This window comes from Drosophila ananassae, chromosome 3L, assembly GCF_017639315.1.
Source record: "Drosophila ananassae strain 14024-0371.13 chromosome 3L, ASM1763931v2, whole genome shotgun sequence".
NCBI lineage: Eukaryota > Metazoa > Arthropoda > Insecta > Diptera > Drosophilidae > Drosophila > Drosophila ananassae.
In genome coordinates this window covers 7,988,778-8,011,505 of record NC_057929.1, presented here as the reverse complement: position 1 = coordinate 8,011,505, position 22,728 = coordinate 7,988,778, and the positions used below count along the sequence as shown (strand labels likewise).

At 45.6% G+C, this 22,728-nt stretch overlaps 4 protein-coding genes across 4 annotated transcripts; 1 reads left to right on the top strand and 3 right to left on the bottom strand.

The window, feature by feature from the left end:
- Window positions 1-10: 10 nt before the first annotated feature.
- Window positions 11-1,084, bottom strand: LOC6495891 (ATP synthase subunit s, mitochondrial). The gene has a single exon (XM_001959755.4). The coding sequence runs from the start codon at window positions 842-844 to the stop codon at window positions 164-166; it is 681 nt and encodes a 226-aa protein (XP_001959791.1). The 5' UTR covers window positions 845-1,084; the 3' UTR covers window positions 11-163.
- A 198-nt stretch (window positions 1,085-1,282) lies between these two features.
- LOC6494725 (leucine-rich repeats and immunoglobulin-like domains protein 3) lies at window positions 1,283-22,728 on the top strand. Its single transcript, XM_001959752.4, has 9 exons — window positions 1,283-2,150; window positions 17,373-18,369; window positions 18,815-18,886; window positions 18,952-19,161; window positions 19,230-19,373; window positions 19,438-20,261; window positions 20,324-20,686; window positions 20,748-21,029; window positions 21,094-22,728. The coding sequence occupies exons 2-9, from the start codon at window positions 17,510-17,512 to the stop codon at window positions 22,194-22,196; spliced, it is 3,858 nt and encodes a 1,285-aa protein (XP_001959788.2). The 5' UTR covers window positions 1,283-2,150; window positions 17,373-17,509; the 3' UTR covers window positions 22,197-22,728.
- Window positions 3,518-6,844, bottom strand: LOC6495890 (dynein axonemal heavy chain 1). The gene has a single exon (XM_001959754.4). The coding sequence runs from the start codon at window positions 6,802-6,804 to the stop codon at window positions 3,562-3,564; it is 3,243 nt and encodes a 1,080-aa protein (XP_001959790.1). The 5' UTR covers window positions 6,805-6,844; the 3' UTR covers window positions 3,518-3,561.
- Window positions 10,285-11,226, bottom strand: LOC6495889. The gene is made up of 2 exons (XM_001959753.4): window positions 11,062-11,226; window positions 10,285-10,999 (listed from the first exon to the last, which is right to left on the bottom strand). Exons 1-2 carry the CDS (start codon window positions 11,110-11,112, stop codon window positions 10,427-10,429), a joined length of 624 nt encoding a protein of 207 aa, XP_001959789.2. The 5' UTR covers window positions 11,113-11,226; the 3' UTR covers window positions 10,285-10,426.

The following is a 22,728-nucleotide window of genomic DNA, read 5'->3' as shown; positions in this document are numbered from 1 at the left end:
ATAACTTAGAAAATGTTGCAATAATTTATTTGATCATAAGAGGAATATTAAATATAAGACATAATACCCGTTTGCTGCCACTGAATGGTTTCCCTCAGGTCAATGGTAAATTTCTTATCGACAGAAATTTGGTGGCTCCGAAACTGAACAACAAATAGTCGACTTAAGACTTTGGGTCCTTTTTCCTGGGCTGCAACGAAACGCTCAGCCTAGTTGCCTTGATAACACAGCTTGGCAGCTGCTTTTGCAATTTGGCCGCCACTGCCTTCATGTTTTTGACGTAGAGCATATCAAAAATAATGAGCTGCTGCAGATTGCTCAACTCTCCAATCACCTCCAGGCCGGAATCGGTTATGTTGTAGCACCCAGACACCTGTAGCCTCTCGAGCGACGAACTGATGTGCAGAAGCCCCTCCAATCCGTCGTTCTCCAGATGCTTGCAATTGTGAAAAATGACCGTATCAATGTCTTCGCAGCCCTTGAAGTGCTCCAGGCCGATTTTCATAATCGAGGCATTGCTAGCGTCCACTACCTTGATAGAGAAGGGATTGTTTTCTAGTGGCAGGGAGTTATAGTCCTTCCACAGCTTGGTGGGGTGTTCCTCAAAGCGGACACCGCCTCCATTCTTGATAATCCATTCGGCGCACAGGCGATTGGGACCGACCTTTGCCAGCCTCTCGGCGTCTACTTGGTTGAAGGCGACAGCCACATAGCCCCAAATACCGCGAGACGAGGGCGTCGTCGCCGGAGGGAGTGGGCGGTGGGCAGCTGCCGGGTCCTTGGACCACTGGATTTTAACCTGTCCTCTTTGAGATATGCGGAGGAGCTTACTTAACAATAACATTTCCCTGTTGGACACAACAGCTGGTCCGGCGGCGCCCCTTTCAACCCTGTTTTGAGGGCTGCCAGCTTGTCAATTTCGACGCAGTTCGGGAAAAATTTACAAAAACTAGGCGAAATTTTCATTTTGGCTTTGAATATTTTTGGTTTTTGTCTTTTTTTCAAAAGCATTGTAATTTATAGTTTTTAAATAAAGTTTGTTGAATATATTTTTGTTTTATTTGAATAATGCGGCTATGTGGGTATGTGGTAAAATATTTAATAGAAAAAATAGATAAATAGGAGAACTACTATTTCATTTATAAGAAAGGAGTTATTAAGTCTAAAAATTAGATTTGAAAATAATATTTAAAATAAAAACAGAGGGTGCCCATAAACAGGAAACACAGGGTGATTCGGGAAAAAAGAAATTACTCTATACGTCTTACCAAACCAGCTCTCTGGTCACACCGCGTTCAATTTTCAGAGCCGAAGGTCGTCCGCGCGCGTCGTCGCTGGAAATCAATTAATAAAAACAAGAACGAAGTGAATAACTTTAATAACCGATCAGAGTGTGTGAAGATAATCGGCCAGATCCAATTGCCTTTTATCAAAGGCAGGCCTAATCAGTTTCCGAAGCGAGTGCGTGTGCGGGAGAACGCTAAGAGCGTGCACGCCAAGAGCATAAAATCTCGGCAATAACAAAAAAAAACGAAAAATACATATGCTTGTGGTTGCGATTGAATCGCTAACTGGCGTTTGTTTTTCGGCCTGATAAGTGAACAAATCACAGTGTTTTGATCGAAACTGAACCTCTGCAGAGGTGCAGTCAGCAGCAAACTCCAAACACCAAACAAATAGCAACAAATACCGTCAAATCTCGATTCCATTCTCGGTTACGTCCGCCGCCGTGTTGTTGTCAATGGGAGTGTGGTGTTGTTGTGGTGGTGTGTGTGTGTGTGTTTGGTTGCGTGCGTGAGAGCTTGCCGCCACCGCAATTGAGGAAAAAAAAAATAAATATATACACCAACACTGTGAGAAATATAAATAGGTTCTGGGTGTGTGAGTGAACAGTGACGTTGCTGGGCCCCCCACCTCAGTCGTCCAACAGACAGCATCAGAAACGTGTTAAAGTGACGAATAAACAACAATCTGGGGGGAAGAAATCATTGCAAGCGATAGACAAACAGAACAGAAACAGAAACAGAATCATTTGTATACTTCCTTGGCACATACATCTGTGTATACACTATAGGCTGCTGCTACGTAATAGTTGCCGCCGCAGACATTAAGGCTCTGGCCCACTCAGCCGCCCACCTCCCCCGGACTAGGTGAGTAAATGCCGCATTCCGGTGCCTAATTAAGTTAAAAATTGACTTTTATTCTACATTTGTACAATTACAGTGAAGCTACTCTAAGTTAGATGAAGGTATTCCCTTTTTAGTTGAGAACTCCTGAGGCACTCAGCAGGGCCCGTGAGAGCCCGTGGAAGAGATGAATGATATACGGCCCGGCCATGTTGGTTGATAAATGGCGCGCTATATTAAATGATTTATTTCTCTAGCTAGAGCTGGTGCTGGCTCTGGTACTGGCACTGGCACTGGCACTGGCACCTACCCCCGAATGCTAATCTCTGGCAATGGTATCTCTCAGATACACATTCATGTTTCGGAGCTAAATGCCTGCCAGCACAGCACACGAGCTTCAAAAAGCCCACAAAGCCCACAGAGATCAGAGCAGCAACTCGGACATCAATCAATTGAAAAATGTGAATAATAGTCTGGAGACTATTGGATAATTGTTCAGAGTCTATTATCTTCTACTCTCCGTACCAGTCTCTAGTCTCTTGCCAAATCCATTCAATATTTTTATCCGCAATCCACAATCTATTCCCAGACTGAGTCAGCCGACTGCACTCTCCTCAATAATAGTTCTAATAACTATTTTCTAATTCCATATTAGAAATATTGTTTTGAACTTAACTTTTTGCCAGTTATTCCCCAGTTTGTGCTCTTTCCGTTTTCTAATTAGTTATAATTACACTTAATGCAATTTAGTTATGAGGTTCTCTGTTTCTGGGCCCACATTCGTGAGCTCCTCCATCCATCTGGGCAACTGGGCCGAGCTCTGTTCGTGCCGTTTCCATTTTTGCATTTATACATTTTAGCATTGATGGGGGATTTTATGATTAGTGCAACTTATTGTTCGTTCGTGTTGTTGTTCGATGCATCTGACTGGGCTTTCCAAGGCAGGATGGGGGGAGGGGCCACTCTGCCACGTTGGACTTTGCAAGGCGTTGATGCAATTTGTAGTTGGAAGATGTTGCAGGGCTGATATTCTTCTATATATTTTAGCCTAAAAGTCTTCAAGATACTTGTTTTTGAACTTCTCCTCCCTAAAACCCTTAGACTTCTACTACTCTTTAGATTTTTAAAGCCTTCTACTTCAGGAAATGACTAATATATTATAATTATCAAGCTTAGGGAGGTATAATACATGTTCTCAGAAAATTTCAGAACAATCTGTACAGTAGTCCTTGAGTTTTGATGGTCAGAGACTTTAAAAACAAGGATTATGGGGAACAAATCCCTAAAAAAAACCCTAGAAGCCATAATTTCCCTCTCCAAATTACCCTTTCTCCATAAAAATATCCTTGAATTAAATAAGAAAACCTCTTCGATTATTAAATAAACAAAAATTAAGCTAAATATATGTGATTTATGAGACTAAACATGACATGTCCTATAAGATATCCCTGCGGCACTTTCGCAACTGCTTCCGCATGAAGAGGGCATCCAGCTCGGCCTGCTTCCGCTTCTCCTCCTCCTCGATGGCCTGCCGGATCTCCTCCGCCTCGTTGTTGGCCTTCTGGGAGATGAAGTGGACGTCGGGCAGAAAGTCGAGGATGCCCTTGCGGATCAGGTACTGGTAGTTCATGGACACGGTGTACTTGATGTCCTGCCCAGTCACCTGGCTGAGCTCCATCCAGTGGATGTACATCCAGTTCTCGTTCCTCAGATCCCGGATGCTGTTGTACACCGGGATGAACTCCTCTATCTTCTCGATAAACGTCTTGGCCACGTCGCTGATCTCTTGCTTCTCGGCGAATATGTCCATGGACTCGTTCAGCTCCTCCATCAGCTTCATCATGTTCTGCCAGACGTCCTCGAGATCCAGTTGGGCGATGGGATTGCCCAGGGTGGCCTCCTCCAGCTTGAGGAAGTTGGCGCAGGCGTACCACAGGTTCTTGTACGGCGTGAAGCTCTCGATGATGCTCTCGAGGAACTCCACGGACAGGGGCTCCAGTTCGAACAGCTCCTGGCGGTACTGCAGCGTCTTGCTGACCTTCTCCAGCTCCTTGATCAGCGCCCACGTCTTCTTGATGTCCACCGAGGTCTCCTGGGCGCGATTCGGATTGAAGGCCAGGGAGTATGCCTGCACCTCGTCGTTGAGGGACTCGAGCCGCTCCTCGAACGCCTGGCACTCGCTGCCGTGCAGGCGCAGGAACTCCTCGATGTCGATCTTCTGCTCGTCCTTGAGCGTCGACAGCCGGACCAGTATCTGGTGGGGCCAGGCGTACACGTTCCACTTCATGGCGAACTGGAAGTCGCTCAGGTTGTAGAAGAAGCTGTCCAGCAGGTCGTACTCCAGCCACATGATCTGAATGTCAGCCCGCAGCTGGTCCACCACGTCGGGCACAGTGGCTCCAAAGTCCCGGATCTCGAACAGATGCTCGATGCTGATGGGCCGTTCGTTGATCCGCCGATAGACCTCCAGGCAGCGGTCCAGCAGGCCCTCGTTCGTCTCGTACATCCGATCCACGTAGTACTCGAAGATGCGCCGGACGATGTCGATCCGCTTCTTGATCATGAACTGCTTCATGATGTCCACGTTGATGTAGTACGGACCGATGGTTATGAAGGCAGGCAGGATGGTGCGCACCTCCTCCTTCAGCCGCTTGTGCTCCAGTATGTCCCGCTTGACCTCCGAGGAGGGCTTCCGGGCGGCGGCATAGGCCGACATGTACGAGTTGATGTTCATCAGATAGAAGTCTATGAACCGCTCGTACATCCGGGCGTACGCCTTGAGGGGCAGGGTGGCCTGGCTGTAGCACTTCTTGATCAGCTCGTTCTCGACCAGATACTTGTCCTCGATCAGCTCCACCGTCAGGATGTACAGGTTGGGGGCGAACTTCAGGAAGCTCATTACGGCGGCGTCTATCATCCGGACGCCGGCCGACTTCTCCAGGCACTTCTTGAATATCTCCATGAGGGCCGGCTGGAACTCCTCGGGGTCTGTGGAGTAGAACACCTTGCGATCCTCGTTGATGCCCAGGGTTAGCGCGAAGACAGGCTTGGGGAAGGGGAACTCGGTGTCTATGTAGTTGCTAGTCCACTTGTAGCTCGGCTTCAGCTCCAGGAACTGCAGGCAGGGATCGCAGACAAAGTGCGAGAAGTTGCGTAAGGATGTCTCTAGCAGGACCTCCATGGACTCCTGCATGCGGAACTTCACCTGCAGGATGAACCGCGATATCTTGCACATGAGGTAGACGGTCCAGGTGTTCAGCGAGATGTCCAGCCACCCCTTGCCCAGGGCCCGCAGCACCACCGTAATCACCGAGGTGAGCTGCTGGGGCCAGTAGACCTTCAGGTAGGTGGCCACGTTGTCGCTGTGCGCCTCCTGGGCCTGCAGGAAGTCCACCAGGGCCAGTGGCTTGCTGAAGCTGCAGATGAATATGGAGAGTGTCTCGATGTACTGGCACTGGCCGGCCACTCCGGCCATGGCCTCGATGCCGCCGCCGCAGTAGAAGATGCTCGCCTTCAGGAATTCGTAGCGTTTTGTCTTCATGGTTATGCCGAGGGCCTGCAGCTCCTCCCGCTCCTTGGCCGAGACGTCCACGGCAAAGGATCGGGGCAGGAACTCCTTCAGATTGATGTTCACGAACTGGGGAAACTCCTTGGGCATCTTCAGGATGTACTGCTCCAGCTCGTAGAGGGCCATCAGGCGCTCAAATACCAGGTTCACCTCGGAGCGGAGTCGCCGCTTGCACTGCTCCGACACCTTGGCCGCCTGCAGGATCGCCTCGATGGGCTTGAAGCTGTAGAAGACCGTCGACTCGATGTCCTCGTGCAGGACACAGTCGGAGATGAGCTCCATCAGCATCAGTTGCTCGCCCTTGTGGCGTTCGTGGACGGCCGCCTGGAGGCGCTTGATGTACTTGTGCGGGTCCTCCGCCATGAACATGAACTGCAACTTCGGCACCGTGTACGTGCATCCGTCCTCCAGCGACAGCAGCGTCCACATGTCCGTTTCCTCGTTGTGCGCCGTTACCGCCGCCATCACCCACTGGCAGTTGAGGAGGCTTCGGTTGAGGGGCAGATAGGCCCGGGCCGGCAGGGGATAGTGGTCGTTGCCCACCACCCCCAGCTCGAACCAGGCCGCCGGGGAGTTGATGTCGAAGTTGCTGTCATCGAAGAAACTCAAGGGGAACTTGTGCGGGAACGCGAACTCCGACATGACGTTGTACTGCTCCTCGGTGGGCTGGAGGACGTCGTCGGTGAGGCCGGCGGCGGCCAGCTCCGCCAGGAGATTGATCTTCTGGTATTGCCGTCGCCGCCGGTCCACCTCCACGTCCTTGGGCAGGTGTCGTTTTGGCACAAACCGGGTCTGGATCACCTTGGGCAAGATCGTGGGCAGGGGGAAGCGGTGCGTCTTGCCCATCTTGTCCACCAGCGTCAGCCAGCGCTGGGCCTCCTGGATGGGATAGAAGACGTCGGTCAGCTGGTGGCGGGGAATGTACAGCTCCTGGTAGTTCATGATGGCGGTGCCCGGCCGGGGTGGCATGATGCAGATGGCCTTCTCGCCCTCCTGCTTGAACCGCGGCGCATTGTCCGACGGGCCGAAGGTGATGGAGTCCCGGTCGCTGCCCACTTCGGAAGGATCATCGGTGCCCAGTTCCCCCCCATAATCGTATTCCGAGTCCATGTTTCGGGTTAATATGTTTTTCTATTTTGTTTTTCGAGTTCGGAGCGAGGCCTTCTCTGTTCCCCGGATCTTTGCCGGGCTTAGCTTCGATCCAAGATCCAAGTCACAGATACTGCCGCACCTGAGCATAATATATTACTGGGTGAGGTGTGAATTCTGGCTAAGCTCTGGCCATCACCTCCGCATCATATGCATATGAGCTGCAATTTTAGCCTGCAATAGATTGCATCAGGTGGTCTCATAAATAAATGCATTTAATGCTTCGCTGGGCTTGGATGAGCTGGGTGTCTGGGTGTCGGACCCTGGGGAATTCCATGCCACCACCAACTCCGAATTGACCATGGCATGTCTCTTGTCTCACGAAAGCATCTCCCAATGAGGAACCGAACCAGTACCTGGGCCTCCTCATCATTAGCAATTTGAAATGCACTCGCCGGGATGGTGGAGCGGGGCATGGAGTGTATCCAATTATTTCAGCATTTTATGGCGTAAATTTCCTTAAACCCCAAACCATTTTTCAACTGAAACTTTTTCAACTAATCGAGCTGGGAGGAGAAGAAAACAAAAAGTTAACCCGCCAGAAGACTTCTTCTGGCTCGCCTTCTCCCCTCTTGGAGTTCCAATCGCCCAGTAAGGAGACTGCCGCTCCAACGGCAGCAACAAATCTTAAAAAGGCATCAAGATTATTGCACAGAAAAATTCTTTTCTTCACACCTTGGCCAGACAACCCAACGTCGTCGTTTTTGCTCCTCAAAGACCTGAACTGAGCTCTGGGGAGTGGGGAGAAAGGGTTTTAAGAAAAAAAAAATAAAAAAAATGAACAGAATAAGAAACTCGAAGAATTAAATACGACTTCAAAGAAGGCAACAGCAACAACATGCTGGGCTAAAAAGCGGGCACATGGACAAGAAATATGGTCAGAACGGAGCTACAAGCCGAGGTCCAACACCACCAACAATGGACATCATGTGTGCAACAACAATAAAAACCAATTTAAGCCGACGAGCAAGCGGCTTGAAGTGTGTGGCAGGAGTGTGGGGCAAGAGGCACTCAAAGAAAATACATTTAAAATATAATAAAAAAATATAAACTTAAAAACAAGACTATCTCTGACTAACTCAGCTAGTCTTTTACTTAATAGTTCTCTTAAAAAAAATATTAAAAATATTTAGTGTTTAGTTTTGAGCCATTTCTCTCAGTGTATCTTTAGTGTGGAGTGCGGAGGATACCTCGTGGGCTTACCTTCTTGTCGGCTTCGTTTAACTGACGTCCCTCACAACAACAACAACAACAACAAAAACAATAAGAATAATAACAACAACAACCAAAGCAACAACGCATACACACAATCAGTTTCAGAAATCAGATTCGGTTCGAAGTTGAATAGTTCTCGGCTCGTTTTTTTTTTTTTTTTTGTATCTATGCGGTATTGTATCTTTGTCATTGCCCCGATCTATGCTGCCATTATCAGTGTAGTAGTGTGTGTGTGTGTGTGTGTTTGTATCTGTCAGATACGCGGCACAGCTGTAGCTCTGGATTAGGGATTTCTCGAGGGTTTTTCGTCGGACCTTTCACAAAGAAAACAGAAAAATAAAAACCTGAACAAAATATGTCAAAAGATGGGTTTTTTTTAGGAAGGGTTTTCAAGTAAATTTAAATAAGAACATTGTAGAATTTAGAAATGATAGGTAATGGCATGGTCCTGCTCCATTCATCTAAAAATAATAAGTCACTTGGTCAGTAAACCATTCATTCTCCCCCATGCCCATTAATCATGGGAATAGTTCCCTAAAATCCCTAAAAATAAAAGACATTACAGGGCCTTCCTCGGAGTCATTGTATTAAGAATCCTGTTATTACCTCAACCAAGTACTTTTCACCTTCAAAGTGGCAAAAAAAAAAAAACTTCAAAAGAGCAACAAAATCCGCTTTCCAGAAAAGACCCAAGACCTCTGAACAGATCATGGCCAGAAACAGATGCTCTCTCCCTTCTAACACGCATACAGTCGAGGAGGAGGAGGACCTGAATACAGGAACCAACCGATCATATCCAGCAACAATGCAAGTAAAATCCCAGAATCTCTTGTACTGCTGCTCTTTGGAAAACGAGGCCCAATCCAGTTTTGTGTTCTGTGCTCCCTGCAGATCTCAAGTTGATTTCTTTTTTGGCTTTGGGTTTCCTGCAGTTTTTTGTCAGAATTTCGTGCTGTGCTCTGTGCTGTGTGCTGTGGCATGGCCTGGGCTGCTTTTGTGTTTTTATTTTTTCTTCACACCTTTGGCTGAAAAGGCAGCCAAAACCAAAACTGAAATTTCAACGTTGACTGGAAATCCAATTCAATTCCAATGGCCGGGGCCGGAGCCCCAGCTGCACCAGGAGTTCTTAGTGTGTGTGTGTGCGAGTGTGTGTTTGTGGGAGCTGGAAAGAGATGGGAACTGGGGAGTAGGGGTTTCTTCCCACAGCCGGTTTTTGGTGTTGGTGTCGCGCTTGGTTTTCTCACTTGGCCCGATCCGAGGCCTGGGCTCACTGACTGGCTGACGGCCTTTTGTATTTTCGTAGGCCGCGTTCTGGAACCCGGGACCGGGACTGGGACCTCAATGGCTGACAGCTCCAAAGCCCTGGGTTCTTTATTATTTTCGTTTTTTTATTCCACACTTTTTTGCTTTTTATTGGGAAGTACACAAAAAAAAGATACTTCTTAGAGTTCTAAAAGTATTTAAAAGATTGTAAATGATATTATATGAAATAAGTTGTGTCAGAAAACAGAGTAGGCATTGCTATTTTATTTAAATAATATTATTTTATAGATCCTCCTCAACTCAAATCTTATTTCTTCTTGTGTAAGTCTTATTCCTTAGGATCGGTTAAGATCTCTCGACATTTTTCTTCATTTCTTGGCCGAATGGAATACAATTTGACATGCTTGGGATTTCCATGAGAGCACAAATAATCGGAAATTATGGCCGCTGCAGATTAATTTTGAGCTCCTTCTGCGGCCTTTTGCTTTTATCTCAGATACTATCCGAATATCCGAATATACGAGCCGATTAAGTCTTAGGGATTACAAGTTGCCGTTTTCGATTCAAGGTGGAGAAGTGAGAGAGATCAGATCTGGAGCGGATTGGGTTTTTGGATTGAAGCCTTCGTCATGACACTATCTGGAATACGTGCCATGTACTCCAACGCTGACTCTGACTCGCACTCCGACTCTTACCAAGTTGGACAAACAATAATAACCCACCCAAAGTACGGTGGTATCAGGGGTGGGTTTGTTTATCATCCGCCTGATAACCACCTCACATTTCGGAAGCCTGGCGGCTCAAATTGTGCAAGTCTGTCATTCGGTTATCACCGACGGACCTCGTAAAGGCCTTTCTCGGAAATCGGTCGATGGCAGGATAAGATTAGTGCCACAATGAGATCAACAACTAGGTCTCTAAAACGTACACTTTTGTTTCAATTTTTTTTGGGCATGATGCCCATTTTTATTGTTAATTTTGTCGTTTTTGTTTGATTTTGTTTTTTATGCCAACTACTAACTGAATAAAATGTGGAGAGATCTAACCTGGGAGATCACCATCAAATTTTGAAATGTAACATTGCCATTTTAAAGCTTAACTCTGATTAGGGACGACGGGTTCCTGCTCCTGCTGCGGCTCTCTTGGCGGCCCTCTTCTTGGCCTGGCCCAGCTGTTGGGGCTTCGAGGACGAGACTCCCAAGTTACGGCGAGCGCGTTGACGATTCTCGGCATTGCGTTGATTTTTGACGGCACTGGCCACCTGCATTTCGGTTGTGGTTTCTGCCTCCTTCAGACGGTAGAGCCGGCCGTTCATTTCCACACAATCTATATTCAGGACCGGCTCCGGAGGCGGCAGATTCACTTTCGATCCGCAGGTGGGGCAGGTCATGCTCATGTCAACGCCGCAGCAGGAACAGTACTCCTCGTCGTCTAGTGTTGTGTTGGAAGCGGAGCGTCTATGCCCTCTCTTAGCCTTGGGGCTCTTCTCTTTGGAATTCTCTAAAATAAGCTCTTCCTGTTTCGATTTCTCCAAGAGCTCCTCCTCGCTCCTGATCCTTTCAAGTTCCATTCTATTTTTAATTCTATCGCTTCTACGAGGAACAAACTCCACAGGAACTTCGACTGGTAAGGTCGGTTCGACCTTCTCCTTGGGAATCATTGACGTAAAAGAACTAACCTGTTGAGGATTGAGGGATTTCCTTTAATAGGATCTCTTGATTATCCCTCTGAAATACTTACAAATGCTGGTAAAAAATCCTTGTTGGCTATTCTTTTGAAAAAATCTTCCATTTTTAAATGCTTAAAATAATATTATTATTTGAGAAAAATATATATATTATTCCTATTTTCTGGCTATGTTTGTTCTGTTCTGTGCTGAGACTCTATATCGAATGAACTATATGAGGAATGAGGCAAGTCACATCTACGAATAGGACTACTTTGTTTTAGGATTTGAAACAAGATTCTTTTTTTTGGGTCATGGGTGTCTTTGTTTTCAGTTTTTTACTATCAAGGTTAAATAGTAAAATTGAATAGAATTCATTCACCTGACTGGCCGGACGCCCACCACACCCCAAAAGATATGGTTAGGATACAATATTTGGCATATGATATCACAAGCTGGCTGGGCTTCTTATCACAATAGAAATAATAACATTTGTTGCGCTTTATTTATTCTTTATTTATGTGCCTTAGACCAATCAAGCAAAACGGTTTATCATTCAAGCGATAAAAAAGACGTTAATTTATTATACAAATACCAGTACACTGGCAAGTGAATACATATATCAACCTATAGACTTATGAACCGGCAGTATGGGGCAAAAGAAAATAATAATAATAACAATAAATGTTTACTAATTGCGCAAAATTGAACTTGAAAATGTAAAAAGAGTAAATAAAATCAGCAAACATGGGAAAAGAAAGGAAGTACAGTGAAAATTGTTTAATTGGGAAAGTGTTTTAAGGGAAAACTTGCCTATTTCAGCAAGAAAAACTGTTTATTTTCATTCATTTTCGAGAACAAAGTCCTTAAAACAGAAACTGTTCTCAAAATAGAGTGACCAAAGTTTAAAGTTTAAACTGAAGCTTAGAACAGAGTTGCCGAAGCTTAAAAAGAACATATAACAGTCCTTAAAACAGAGTTGTCGAAGCTTAAACACAAATAGTCCTTAAAACAGAGTTGTCGAAGCTTAAAAAGAGAAGCAGTTTACCGTAAATTGTGAAAAAAAGCAATCGCAATTATAAACTCTTTATTTTTTAGTTATTTAATTAGCAGGCCCTGGCTGAGAGGCTGGCTGCTCGTTCGCTCTGTTGGACTACGTATAGTACGTACGTCTATCGTATCTAGAGTGGAAAATTAATGGCTACAAAATTAAATTTATTTTTGCAAAATGAGAAAAAAAGCAACTCTGAAGAGAGGCAGCTAAATTAACAGCAACAACTACAACTACAACAACAACAACGGACTTGGGCTGCCAGACAGCCTGGCAATTTTGTTTCTTATTGGATTTTATTCGCGTGCTTGTATATGTGGCTGTGTGTGTGTGTGTTTGTGTGAAATTTATGTTGCTATTTGCGTCGCGGTGGCTGCGCTGCCTCTTATCGTGGGTTCTCGTTGTTTTCTGTTGTTATTGTTGGTATATCTGCTGGCACGTTACCTAATTAGTTGCCGCAGACAGCGCGACGTTTTTACCTTTTATGTGACTCTTGTTGTTGCTGTTATTGTTGGGGCCAACACACACACACACACATACGCACACTTTGACGTAACACATTACGACAACCGGCAGCGGCGACGCTGACGTCGACTGCACGCGGTTTCCGTTCTCTGCCCACGCAAATTCAAATGACTTCGAATGGCGCTGCACACATCACCACAGCGGCAGAGCAGCGACAGAGCAGTGGCAGCGAGTCCGGCACCAGAAGAACTCAATTGTATCTTAAAGATACAAAATAGAACAACAACAACAAGGGAGCTACAAAGCGCAGCTTCTGACAGAAAAAAAAAACAAACAAACAATGGGAGAAAAAGTTAAACTAATTTAATAAATTAAGTTTGAAGCAACTCAGATAGGAAATTCAAACATTTAAATAAAAAAATTAAAAGCTAAATCTTAATTGAGAGTTTAAAATTGATGAATAATAAAAATAAAGAAAAAACCACCCACTGTACAGTGGGTTTTGGCAGCAGCTTTGTCTGCAGCTGCTTGGCGACCCCACCTCACCTTAGCCACACCACCCCACACCACCTCACCCCACAGCACCTCACCCCACAGCACCTCACCCCACAGCACCACCACCCACCTCCTCAAGACACGGCACTTTTTTTTTTTTTTTTTTGACCGCCCACTGCCAGAGGAGCTCTAGTGGTTTTTTGGCTTGTGGCGCGGCTTTTTTTCTTCTTATTATACTCTTACAAAGTATACTATACTCTTTTTTAAGTGTTTGTTTCTTCTTTGAAGGAGTAATTCACTACCCTATAATCTGTTATACATTATATTAGTTTAAAAATAAAAGAGCCTAGTCCCTAAAGTCTAGACTTTCCACAGAGGTCTCTGAATGGCTGGCAGTTACATACAATGTATATAGACCAAGTATGAAGTATTTTTTTTGCCATTTTATATTTTAAGATACAAAAGCTATAAAAACTGATTCCAAAATCCATGTAAAATACGAACAAAGCCATTTTTTTGATTAATCGGTATTGGGAATCGAACCTGTGTCCTGTGTAAAGGGCTTTGGGAGACTCTACTTTCTGAACTTCAGAATGAAAGTTTCTGAACTTTGAAAAATATTAATTATAGAGTATTATAAATTCGACTACTTTTGAAGTAAAATTTTTTTCTCATTTATTTATTTTTTATTTCATTATACGCCAACGACATCTAAAAGAAAAACAACACTTGAGCAAATGCAACACTCAGCTTATTCGCAAAAATATTGCATATGGTGTATAGTGTAGAGTGTGTGGTGTTTGGGGTATGGTATATGGGGTATATTTTGATTCGTTTGGCAAAGGTAATAAAATGCTAAAACAGACAAAAAATGGTAGACGCAGAAACATTTTTGGGGAAAAAATACGTATTTCTGTAAAAGAGACAAACAAATAAAAAATAAAAATCGAGACAGAGATGAAAAAAAATACAAAAAAAATGAAAGATAAATATGTGGGCGACAACAACAAGCGTTTAAAAAAGAAAAAGCGACAGTCTGAAGAGAAAAAATTACCAATTTAAATTTAAATGTTCGATTCGGACGCAAGCCACTAAAAATTAAGTCAAATAAAAATGCAGGCAGGGCATTTAAAGAAGTAAGCTGCTAAACTGCTAGACAAAAAATACAAAAAACCACAAAAAAAAATAGAGAAAAAGATGAGGAAAATGTATACTCGAATGCATAGATACGATAATTATATAAACAACAAAAACTGATTGTCGATGGGCTCTGTTGCTATCCCTTTTCCATGGGGGCTCTCCCTGCCCCACAATCCGCCTGAAAAATGATGTCGTTCTTGCCCCGACTATCCCGAATGATCATTAGAAGATACATGAATATGTGCCGATAGAGATACGGATACAGAGATACAGATACGTAGCATAAACATATGCTATTGCTATGCTATAGTATGGTGTGGTATATGGTATATGGTATGGAACTCGGACCATTGTATATATCAATGGGTCTATTATCATATCATCATCGGCACACGGACAGGCGACAAACGTCGACATTTTGTCGTTTTCGTTTTTTTTTCTGTCTGTTTTTTAAGAAGACAATACCCGGGGCCATGCCAGCGTTATCTAATAAATTGTGAGGGAGTTGACAACGGTTGACAAAAAAAACTAAACTTAAAGAGGAAAACAAGTCAATGAAATCTGCATTTGATCGTAAATATTGGTGTTGTCTGTAAGCTGTCCCGAAATGAGTTCAGAGTGAAAGCCACAGACCCCAAGAGATCTTCCTCTCGATGGCGTGGGTTTTCCCCCAATCGACTTAACCTTTTTGTGGCAAAAGAAGAATCAGTATTTGTGCTTATCGATATGCGAATTAGGCATCGATTATGCATGCAAATCGATTCAAAATGGTGGCACATTCGTGGGCAGTGGAAATTAGCGCTCTCCGCTGATTGGTGTGTGAAAATTGAGCCAGAGATCGTCTCAGATAGCCCCGAGAGATATATAGTGATTTAATGGCCCGCATTATGCTTAGGATTTGTGTGCTGATCGATAGGTGCGAAATCGGTACCATTGTTCCTCGATCGATGATCGATGGGGTATTGCCATGCCCTCTTGCCCCCCATCCAGGTTGGCTTTCGCAAATTTGGGAGCTTGTCTGGGGATTAATTTATCATAAAATTTTATAGAGGGGTTAGACTCATAGACCTATCATAGGTGTAACTACAAGACCTCTTTCTGTATTAATTTTTAAGCCATTTCCTTCAGTAAGTAGGTTAGTAACATACTTATTTCCACTTGAATGGGTAACCCTTCTTCGGAACAGGCACTTGTCCCATCAAATATTGACCGACAACCCCACCATCTCCACCAAGTATCAAGTACAAACATTTTCCTCTGTAGATACCGCGATCGGAAAACGAATAAAAACGAAAAACTGCGCAAACCCCTTGATTAGATAATTGCAGAAGCTTAAAAAAACTGACAAAATGTAGAGCATGTTGGGGGAGAACGTGTGACAATCTTCAAGATACGCCACCAACAGATACAGATACAGATAGAGATAGAGATAGAGAATTGGTGCCAAGACTTCTACTCATTATCGACGGAAAAAACTAATCAAAAAACCTCCTCACTCCCGGAGTCCGGACTCTTTCCTGGCCAACTTCAAGCACATAAAAGTAGCTGCCTGGCCTGGCCTGGCCCCGTCCTGCCTATATATAGCCCGGAGCGAGATGCAGACATGGAGCTGGTGGGAAATGCCCGGAAAGTTTCCTTTGCCGAGAAAACTCTTTGAAGAAATATCTTGAAACTAAAGTAAGCGGTTGCCTTTGCTGACTGGCTGGCTGGCTGCTGGTATTTTTTTATTTCTTGCCTCTGTTTGCCTTAGTGTGTTACTAAATTTGGTTGTCTGGGCATTTTTACGCGTCTACCCCCTATTTTCCGCCCTGCCTGCCCTCCCAGACTCGAGTGTGTGTGTCCGGACCATTTTTAGTAGCCTGGCTAGCCGACAGTCTATATATGCACATCCACAAAGAAAAAATAATATAAATTATAAATAAAGCAAGAAGAGATTAATTAATTAAATAAAGATTAATTTAAGGTCTATACTTAATCTTTATACCTTTTTTTCCCAGTGCATACACTATCTAAGCTAACATTTTCTTTAATTTGTTGCTGAGAGGTGCCCTTTTTTAGTGGGTTCCTGGGAAACTGCTCCTCCGCTCTCCACTCTGCCCGTATCCGGGAGAGAGCCATTGAAAGGTGACACCCCCACCTCCACCACCTGGCATCCGCCACTGTATTCATCCGGCAGTTAGTCTTTATCTCTTCGGAGTACCCGGACCCGGACTGTCACCGAATTTAGCGAGCTTTGGACTCTCATCTCATGCCCCCCCAGTGTTTATTCCAATTTCGAAATAAAAGCTGCACACGCTGCACAATTCTGGAGTGGAGAGATGAAGACATTACGTCTGAATTGTGATTTCTGTTCTGTTTTTCTGAATTCTGAATGCCTTTGGGGGCCTCAGTAGTCTTCGTCGTCTTCGTCGCAATGGTGATGATGATGATGTTTTGCTGTTTTTCTGTTTTTTTTTTTTTTTTTTGTTTTGTTTGCATTATAAAATCGTTGGCTTTGCGCGTTTTTTTTTTCGCACAAAACATCCGGTCGTATTTTAATTTAATGAGTATAAATTCTGTGCTCGGCCAGAGACACTGGCAATTCTGCACAATTATTATTTATTTATAAAGCATGAAAAATATCTATACATTTGCGGACTATATTATTTTCATTTCATTTCCTTTGGCTGGCAAATCATGACTAGGTTTTTGGATTGTCTAGACGAGAGAGGTTTTTAGAATTAAATGGATTATTTTGGGGAAATATTTAAGTGATATTTTCTGGATAAACATATATTTTGTTATGAAATTTAAACAATGTATTAAAGAATTTTCAGGGAAAATATACGAAGGAAATAGGAACATCTGAAGGGCTTATTAAATTTTTACTGTTTAAAGTATACTCGTTTTTGACTAAAAAAAATAACGTTTTATTTGAGCTTTAATATTGCTAAAAATATAAACAAATTAAGAAGAAAACTGTCCAGTATTAGCTGGTACATTTTATTAAGAAATTGTATACAAAATTTCACAAAAATCGGTATAGTAGTTATGGAGTTATGATTGTAAAGATAGGTCCTTCGAGGACAGACATGATTTTGGGATTTGGACACCTACTACCTACTACTCGTTTAAAAATAGTCATAACTCTGTCAATTTTGTTCCAATTGTCTAGCCCTTTGGACCCATTATTCATCAGATATTAAGTATTATAAACTAAAAATAATAAATATTAAAAATCTCTCTTTTTTCCAGACATCATCATGCAACTGCTTGGAGACTGCACGGCGAGCGGAAGGAACTGTCCAGCTTTCACGGACGCAGAGTGACATTCGCGGGCATATCGGCGCTTTAAACGCTGCGACTTAAACGAATTTAGTAAATACCACGAAATGCACGTTTCGGCCATAAACTGGCCACTGTGGAGGCCAGCATCGAGGGAGAGTGATGGCAGTGGCGGAGGTAGCAGCCGCCTCCGAATATGCCGGAGTAGGAGCAGTACTATGGCGAATGGTAAATTTTTAATGTCATGCGACAAGTGGCGACGTCGCCGGAAAGGCAACACAAGCACTAATAACAACAGAAACAACAAAGAGCCAGCAGCATCGAGTCGCAATAATGATAATTGCAATTATTCTACAACCAATGATTTCAATAAAATCAATAAACTGCTGCTAATTACGTACATGCTGCTGATAACAGCGGCCACAATTTGTCAAAGCGCCGCCCAGTCGCCGTCCTCGTCGTCTGGCGGAGGACGGGACGGCGAAGGAGGATCGCCGCTGAGTGCATTCCTCAAGTCTGGCGGTGCCTCGTACAATCAGCAATTGCCGCAGCAGCAGTTGTTCGCCATGCTGACCAGGAACGGGGGATCCTCTGGGTCGGGATCGGGAGCTCGTGGCAATCGGGGGAATGCGAATCTCCAGCAATTCCTAAACCTGCGCGAAGATGAATCCGATGCGGATGTGGATGACGAGGACATGGCTGCCTTGCATATCCCCCATCGGTCTGGAGCAGCTGCATCCCATCTATCCTCCGTCCAATCCGGATCACTGGAGACCAATGGCTTCGTCTCGGACGACGGGGGGCAGTACGAGCAGGCGGAGAAGGCGTTGCGAGAGGCGGCTGCCGCGGCCAACAACAAGTACAACATCGACTGCCCCAAGGACTGCAAGTGTGTGGCCGGACTCTTCGAGTGCGACAAGCTGCATCTGGAGAGGGTTCCGGTGCTGCCCAACTACGTCCACACTTTGTGAGTATCTTAAAGTTCCTAAAGCCGCCACTCCATTTCATTTTATTTGCCAACATTGCTCTTAGTTCTTTTGGAATACTATCCCCTTTTTTTTTTTATTCTTTTTTCTAACCCCCAAAGTCCTCCGCCATGGTGGAGGTTGAGGAATTCGACAGAATTTGAATCCTCCAGTATTTGGCGAGGGGATGAAATGGCAGCCACCCCCACCACTAAGCTGCCAATATAAATTGCAGTCGAGTCACAACCCCATTCGGGTTCGACATTTGCCCTCAATTTGCTGTCCTTTTATTTCGGGGGGTTGCGATTTTATCGCCGGGCCTTTAATCAATGTAATGCATGGAGAATTATGCAAGCTCTGTTCCTTTGTTATCAGCGGCTCTGCATCGATAATTGCGCATAATTGCACTTCATAAATGCACTCTCTAATCATATCTCTCCTCCGCAGGCAACTGGCGAACAACAAACTGAACGACACGACGGTTCTGGAGATCCGAAATCTGTCCAATTTGATAAAAGTGTAAGTGCTCTAGGGGATTAAGGACACAATAGCTTATAGTAATTGATTGAATTATTGTATTATAGAACCCTGAAGCGGAATCTACTGGAGGTGATACCCAAGTTCAGTGGCCTAAATGGCTTGAAACACCTGATTTTGGCCAATAATCACATTACCAGCATCTCCAGAGAAGCTCTCTTGGCTCTGCCAGCGCTAAGAACCCTGGATCTGTCCAGGAATCAGCTACACAGTATTGAGGCTAACTCCTTTCCCATACCCAACAGCCTGGGTCACTTGTAAGTATCCCAGAAGACTCCTCTAAGCCACTAGAAGACTACCAACTAACTTCTCTTCTGTTCCACAGAATACTCAACTTCAACGAGATAACCAACATAGATGTGGCTGCCTTTGTGCCTTTGAATAATCTCACAGATCTGGAACTGAATAACAACCAAATCGGCAATCTTCCAGTGGGAACCTTCCAAAACCTAACTCGATTGAAGAAACTGTAGGTGGCAGGGATATGAGTTCTATAAACTATAAACTACAACCTCTGTCATTCTCCCTTTCAGATCCCTCAACTTTAACCATCTGGAGATAAACTGGTCCACTTTCAAGGGCCTGGTGGCCGTGAAGAACCTCCAACTGAAGGCAAACAGGATTAGGGCGCTGCAGGACGGCGTCTTCTACGTGATGCGGAACATTGAATCCATTGACTTGGCCCAGAACCAAATAACATCGCTCTCCCGCAAGGAGCTCTACAACCTGACGAAGCTGCGCCACCTTAATTTGTCGATGAACGCCATTTCGCACATCGAGGTGGACGCCTGGGAGTTCACGCAGCTGCTGGAACTGCTGGACCTCTCCCACAACGCCATCACAGAGTTCAAGCCCCAGCATCTGGACTGCCTGCAGCGCCTGAAGACCCTGAATCTGGCCCACAACCGACTCCAGTATCTGCAGGACAACACCTTCAACTGTGTGAAGAACCTGGAGGAGCTGAACCTGCGGCGTAACCGCTTGTCGTGGATAATCGAGGACCAGAGTGCCGCTGCACCGTTCAAGGATCTTCGAAAGCTGCGAAGACTCGACTTGCACGGCAACAACCTGAAGCAGATCAGCAGCAAGGCAATGAGTGGCCTGAACAACCTGGAGACCCTCAACCTGGGCTCCAACGCCCTGGCCAGCATCCAGCCCAACACCTTCGAGCACATGATCCGCCTTAATAAGTTCGTCTTCAAGTCCCTCAACTTTATCTGCGACTGTGAGCTGATCTGGTTCCGCAACTGGTTGCAGAGCCAGTTTCCCCAGCACATGCAGCACGTGGTATGTGGCTATCCGGAGCACCTGCTAGACCGCCAGATTAGGACTCTAAGTGACTCGGAGTTGGTATGCGGTAAGTTGAAGCGTTAAAGATTGGTTTTGGAACAAAAAATAATCATTTTGTTGGTCTTTCAGTTGACTCCCCCAAACCCAAATTGGAACAAGAGCCGCCAGAAAACATGCTGGCAGTGAATGGAGCCAACATAACTCTGGAGTGCATTGCCAGTTCTCCGGCAGCCGCTTCCCTGGCCGCAGCGGATGAGCTGAAGATCAAGTGGCGGCACGACAACCAGCACGTTCTGGAGCGACCGGCCGCCCTGCATGACGGCTCCAGCACCGAAACGAAGATCCACCACGACCAGGGCACTAACCAGACCTCCATCTATGGCTATCTGAGACTGACGAACGTTAGCTACGAGAGCGCTGGACGCTATCAGTGTGTGGTATCGAATGCCTTTGGAACTACATACGCTCAGAAGTTCAAGATATCCATAGGAAGTAGGTTCACAGATTCCATGTCTTATGGCCAGCATTAATCCTTCTCCTTTTATTGCCGCAGTTCATCCCACTTTCCTGCAAGTACCCTCCAACCTGACACTAGATGCTGGCGAAACGGCCAGGCTGGTGTGCTCGGCCAGCGGGGATCCTACGCCGGAGATGGCCCTGCAAAAGTTCGGCGGCAGCGAGTTTCCGGCGGCCACTGAGCGGCGATTGCAGGTGATACGCGAGGAGAACGCCTTCCTGATTACCAACGCCAAGCCGAGTGACTCCGGAATCTACACGTGCACGGCAGTGAGTGCCGCCGGAGAGATAAAAGTAAATGCCACGCTGGTCGTAAATGGTAAGTTCCCCATTAACCACTTTGTGTGAACAGTCGCTAATGGTCTTCCATTGCACCTTTACAGATAAGCCCCAACCGAGTATACCGCTGGTGCACCAAGAAGTGGTTGTCGGCCGCACCTGTGTGTTGGAGTGTTTGAGCGAAACGGCCAATACGGAGATCGAACTGGAGCATCCGCATCGCGAGTGGTTCAAGGAGAACAAGCCCATCCACATCTCGGACGGTGATCGCTACTACTTCACCAACAGCAAGGAGCTGCTCGTGATCCTGAATGCGCAGTCCAGTGATGCGGGTCACTACCGATGCGAGATCACGGACAACTCACGCACTTTCACCCTGCAGTCGGAGCTGGTGGTGGTCAAGGAGAACCTTAACTGGGACGTCTTGCTCATGGGCATTATTGCGTTGACGGTGACGTGCGTCCTAGTGGACTGCTGCATCATTTGGTGTACGTTGCGGTACCAGAAACGGAAGCTGAGGATGAGCCTGGCTGCCGAGCGTTTGGCCGCTCGAACGCAGGCCAGTTTGCACTCAACGCTGGACAAGGATCAGATGCAGCTGACCACTCTCAACCGCACGCAAATGAGACCACATCAGTCTCAGTTGGTCCTGGACGGGATTGCCTCGCAGCACCAAGCGCAGGCACGTCCACGCAGTCTGGCCGATTTGGGAAGCGACGATAACCAGGCGGCCCACAGTCGGCTGATCGTGACGACGACTCCCTCCTATGAGCAGCGCTGCCTGGAGCAGGGCCTGACGCTCAGGTATCTGCAGCAAACTGACCTGGAGACCCAGCAGGATCGCCTGTCTAGCAAGGACTCGGGCACTGGATCGGATGCTGCTGTCAAGCGCAGTCTCGAGGACCTTGTGGTGGCCATGCCTCGGCACAAGAACCACACAGATGACGAGGATGATGAGGAGAACGATCTACAGTACGCTCCTACGCGGGCGCTGGGCATCTCCGAGTACGATGACATGGAGCTGTATGAGCTGAATCACACGGCAGCCGAGCAGCAGCATTTCCTGCAGAACAACAATCACAACTACGACGGTGGCGGGGGTGGTGGTGTTGGTGCGACGGGAGCTGCTGGTCTACCCAAAGTGCTGCCACGCAGTAACTACAACAGCATCCAGCAGCAGCAGCAGTCCAACGCAGTGGACATTTGAGTGGAAGGCTAAACCAAATGTAGCAGGATCACATACCAAAAACCCGCAACCCGCCCCCAAAACGAACAAAGACTGTTTAACTCATAATTGTAATTCGTAGGCCGCCTTATCGATGCCTTTTGGGGAGGAAATTAGGACAGCTAGAGAAACATACCAGTGTCTTCGTAATTTATGAAATTTTTCTAAAGCGCCCCCAACTATTTGATAATCTGAATCGTATATTTATAATTTTGTTTTGCTTGTGATATTATTTATTATTTTGATTGCCCGAGTTTTAATCGTAATACCTCTGTATATACCACCTAGCCACTAAGAGTAGTTCGTAATTGGATTCGTAAGTTGATGCACACTCGGTGGAGAAAATCCAGTGGCCAGTACCGGCTAGGACTCCGCCGATTGACAATGAATATTTAATGCATATTTTTCTTTTTTGGTTGAATTTGAAATTACTTTGCCTTACCATTGGCCTTGACAAAATGTGAAACAAGTCGAAATATTTAATAAAATTAATGCATTATTCCAATATAAAAAA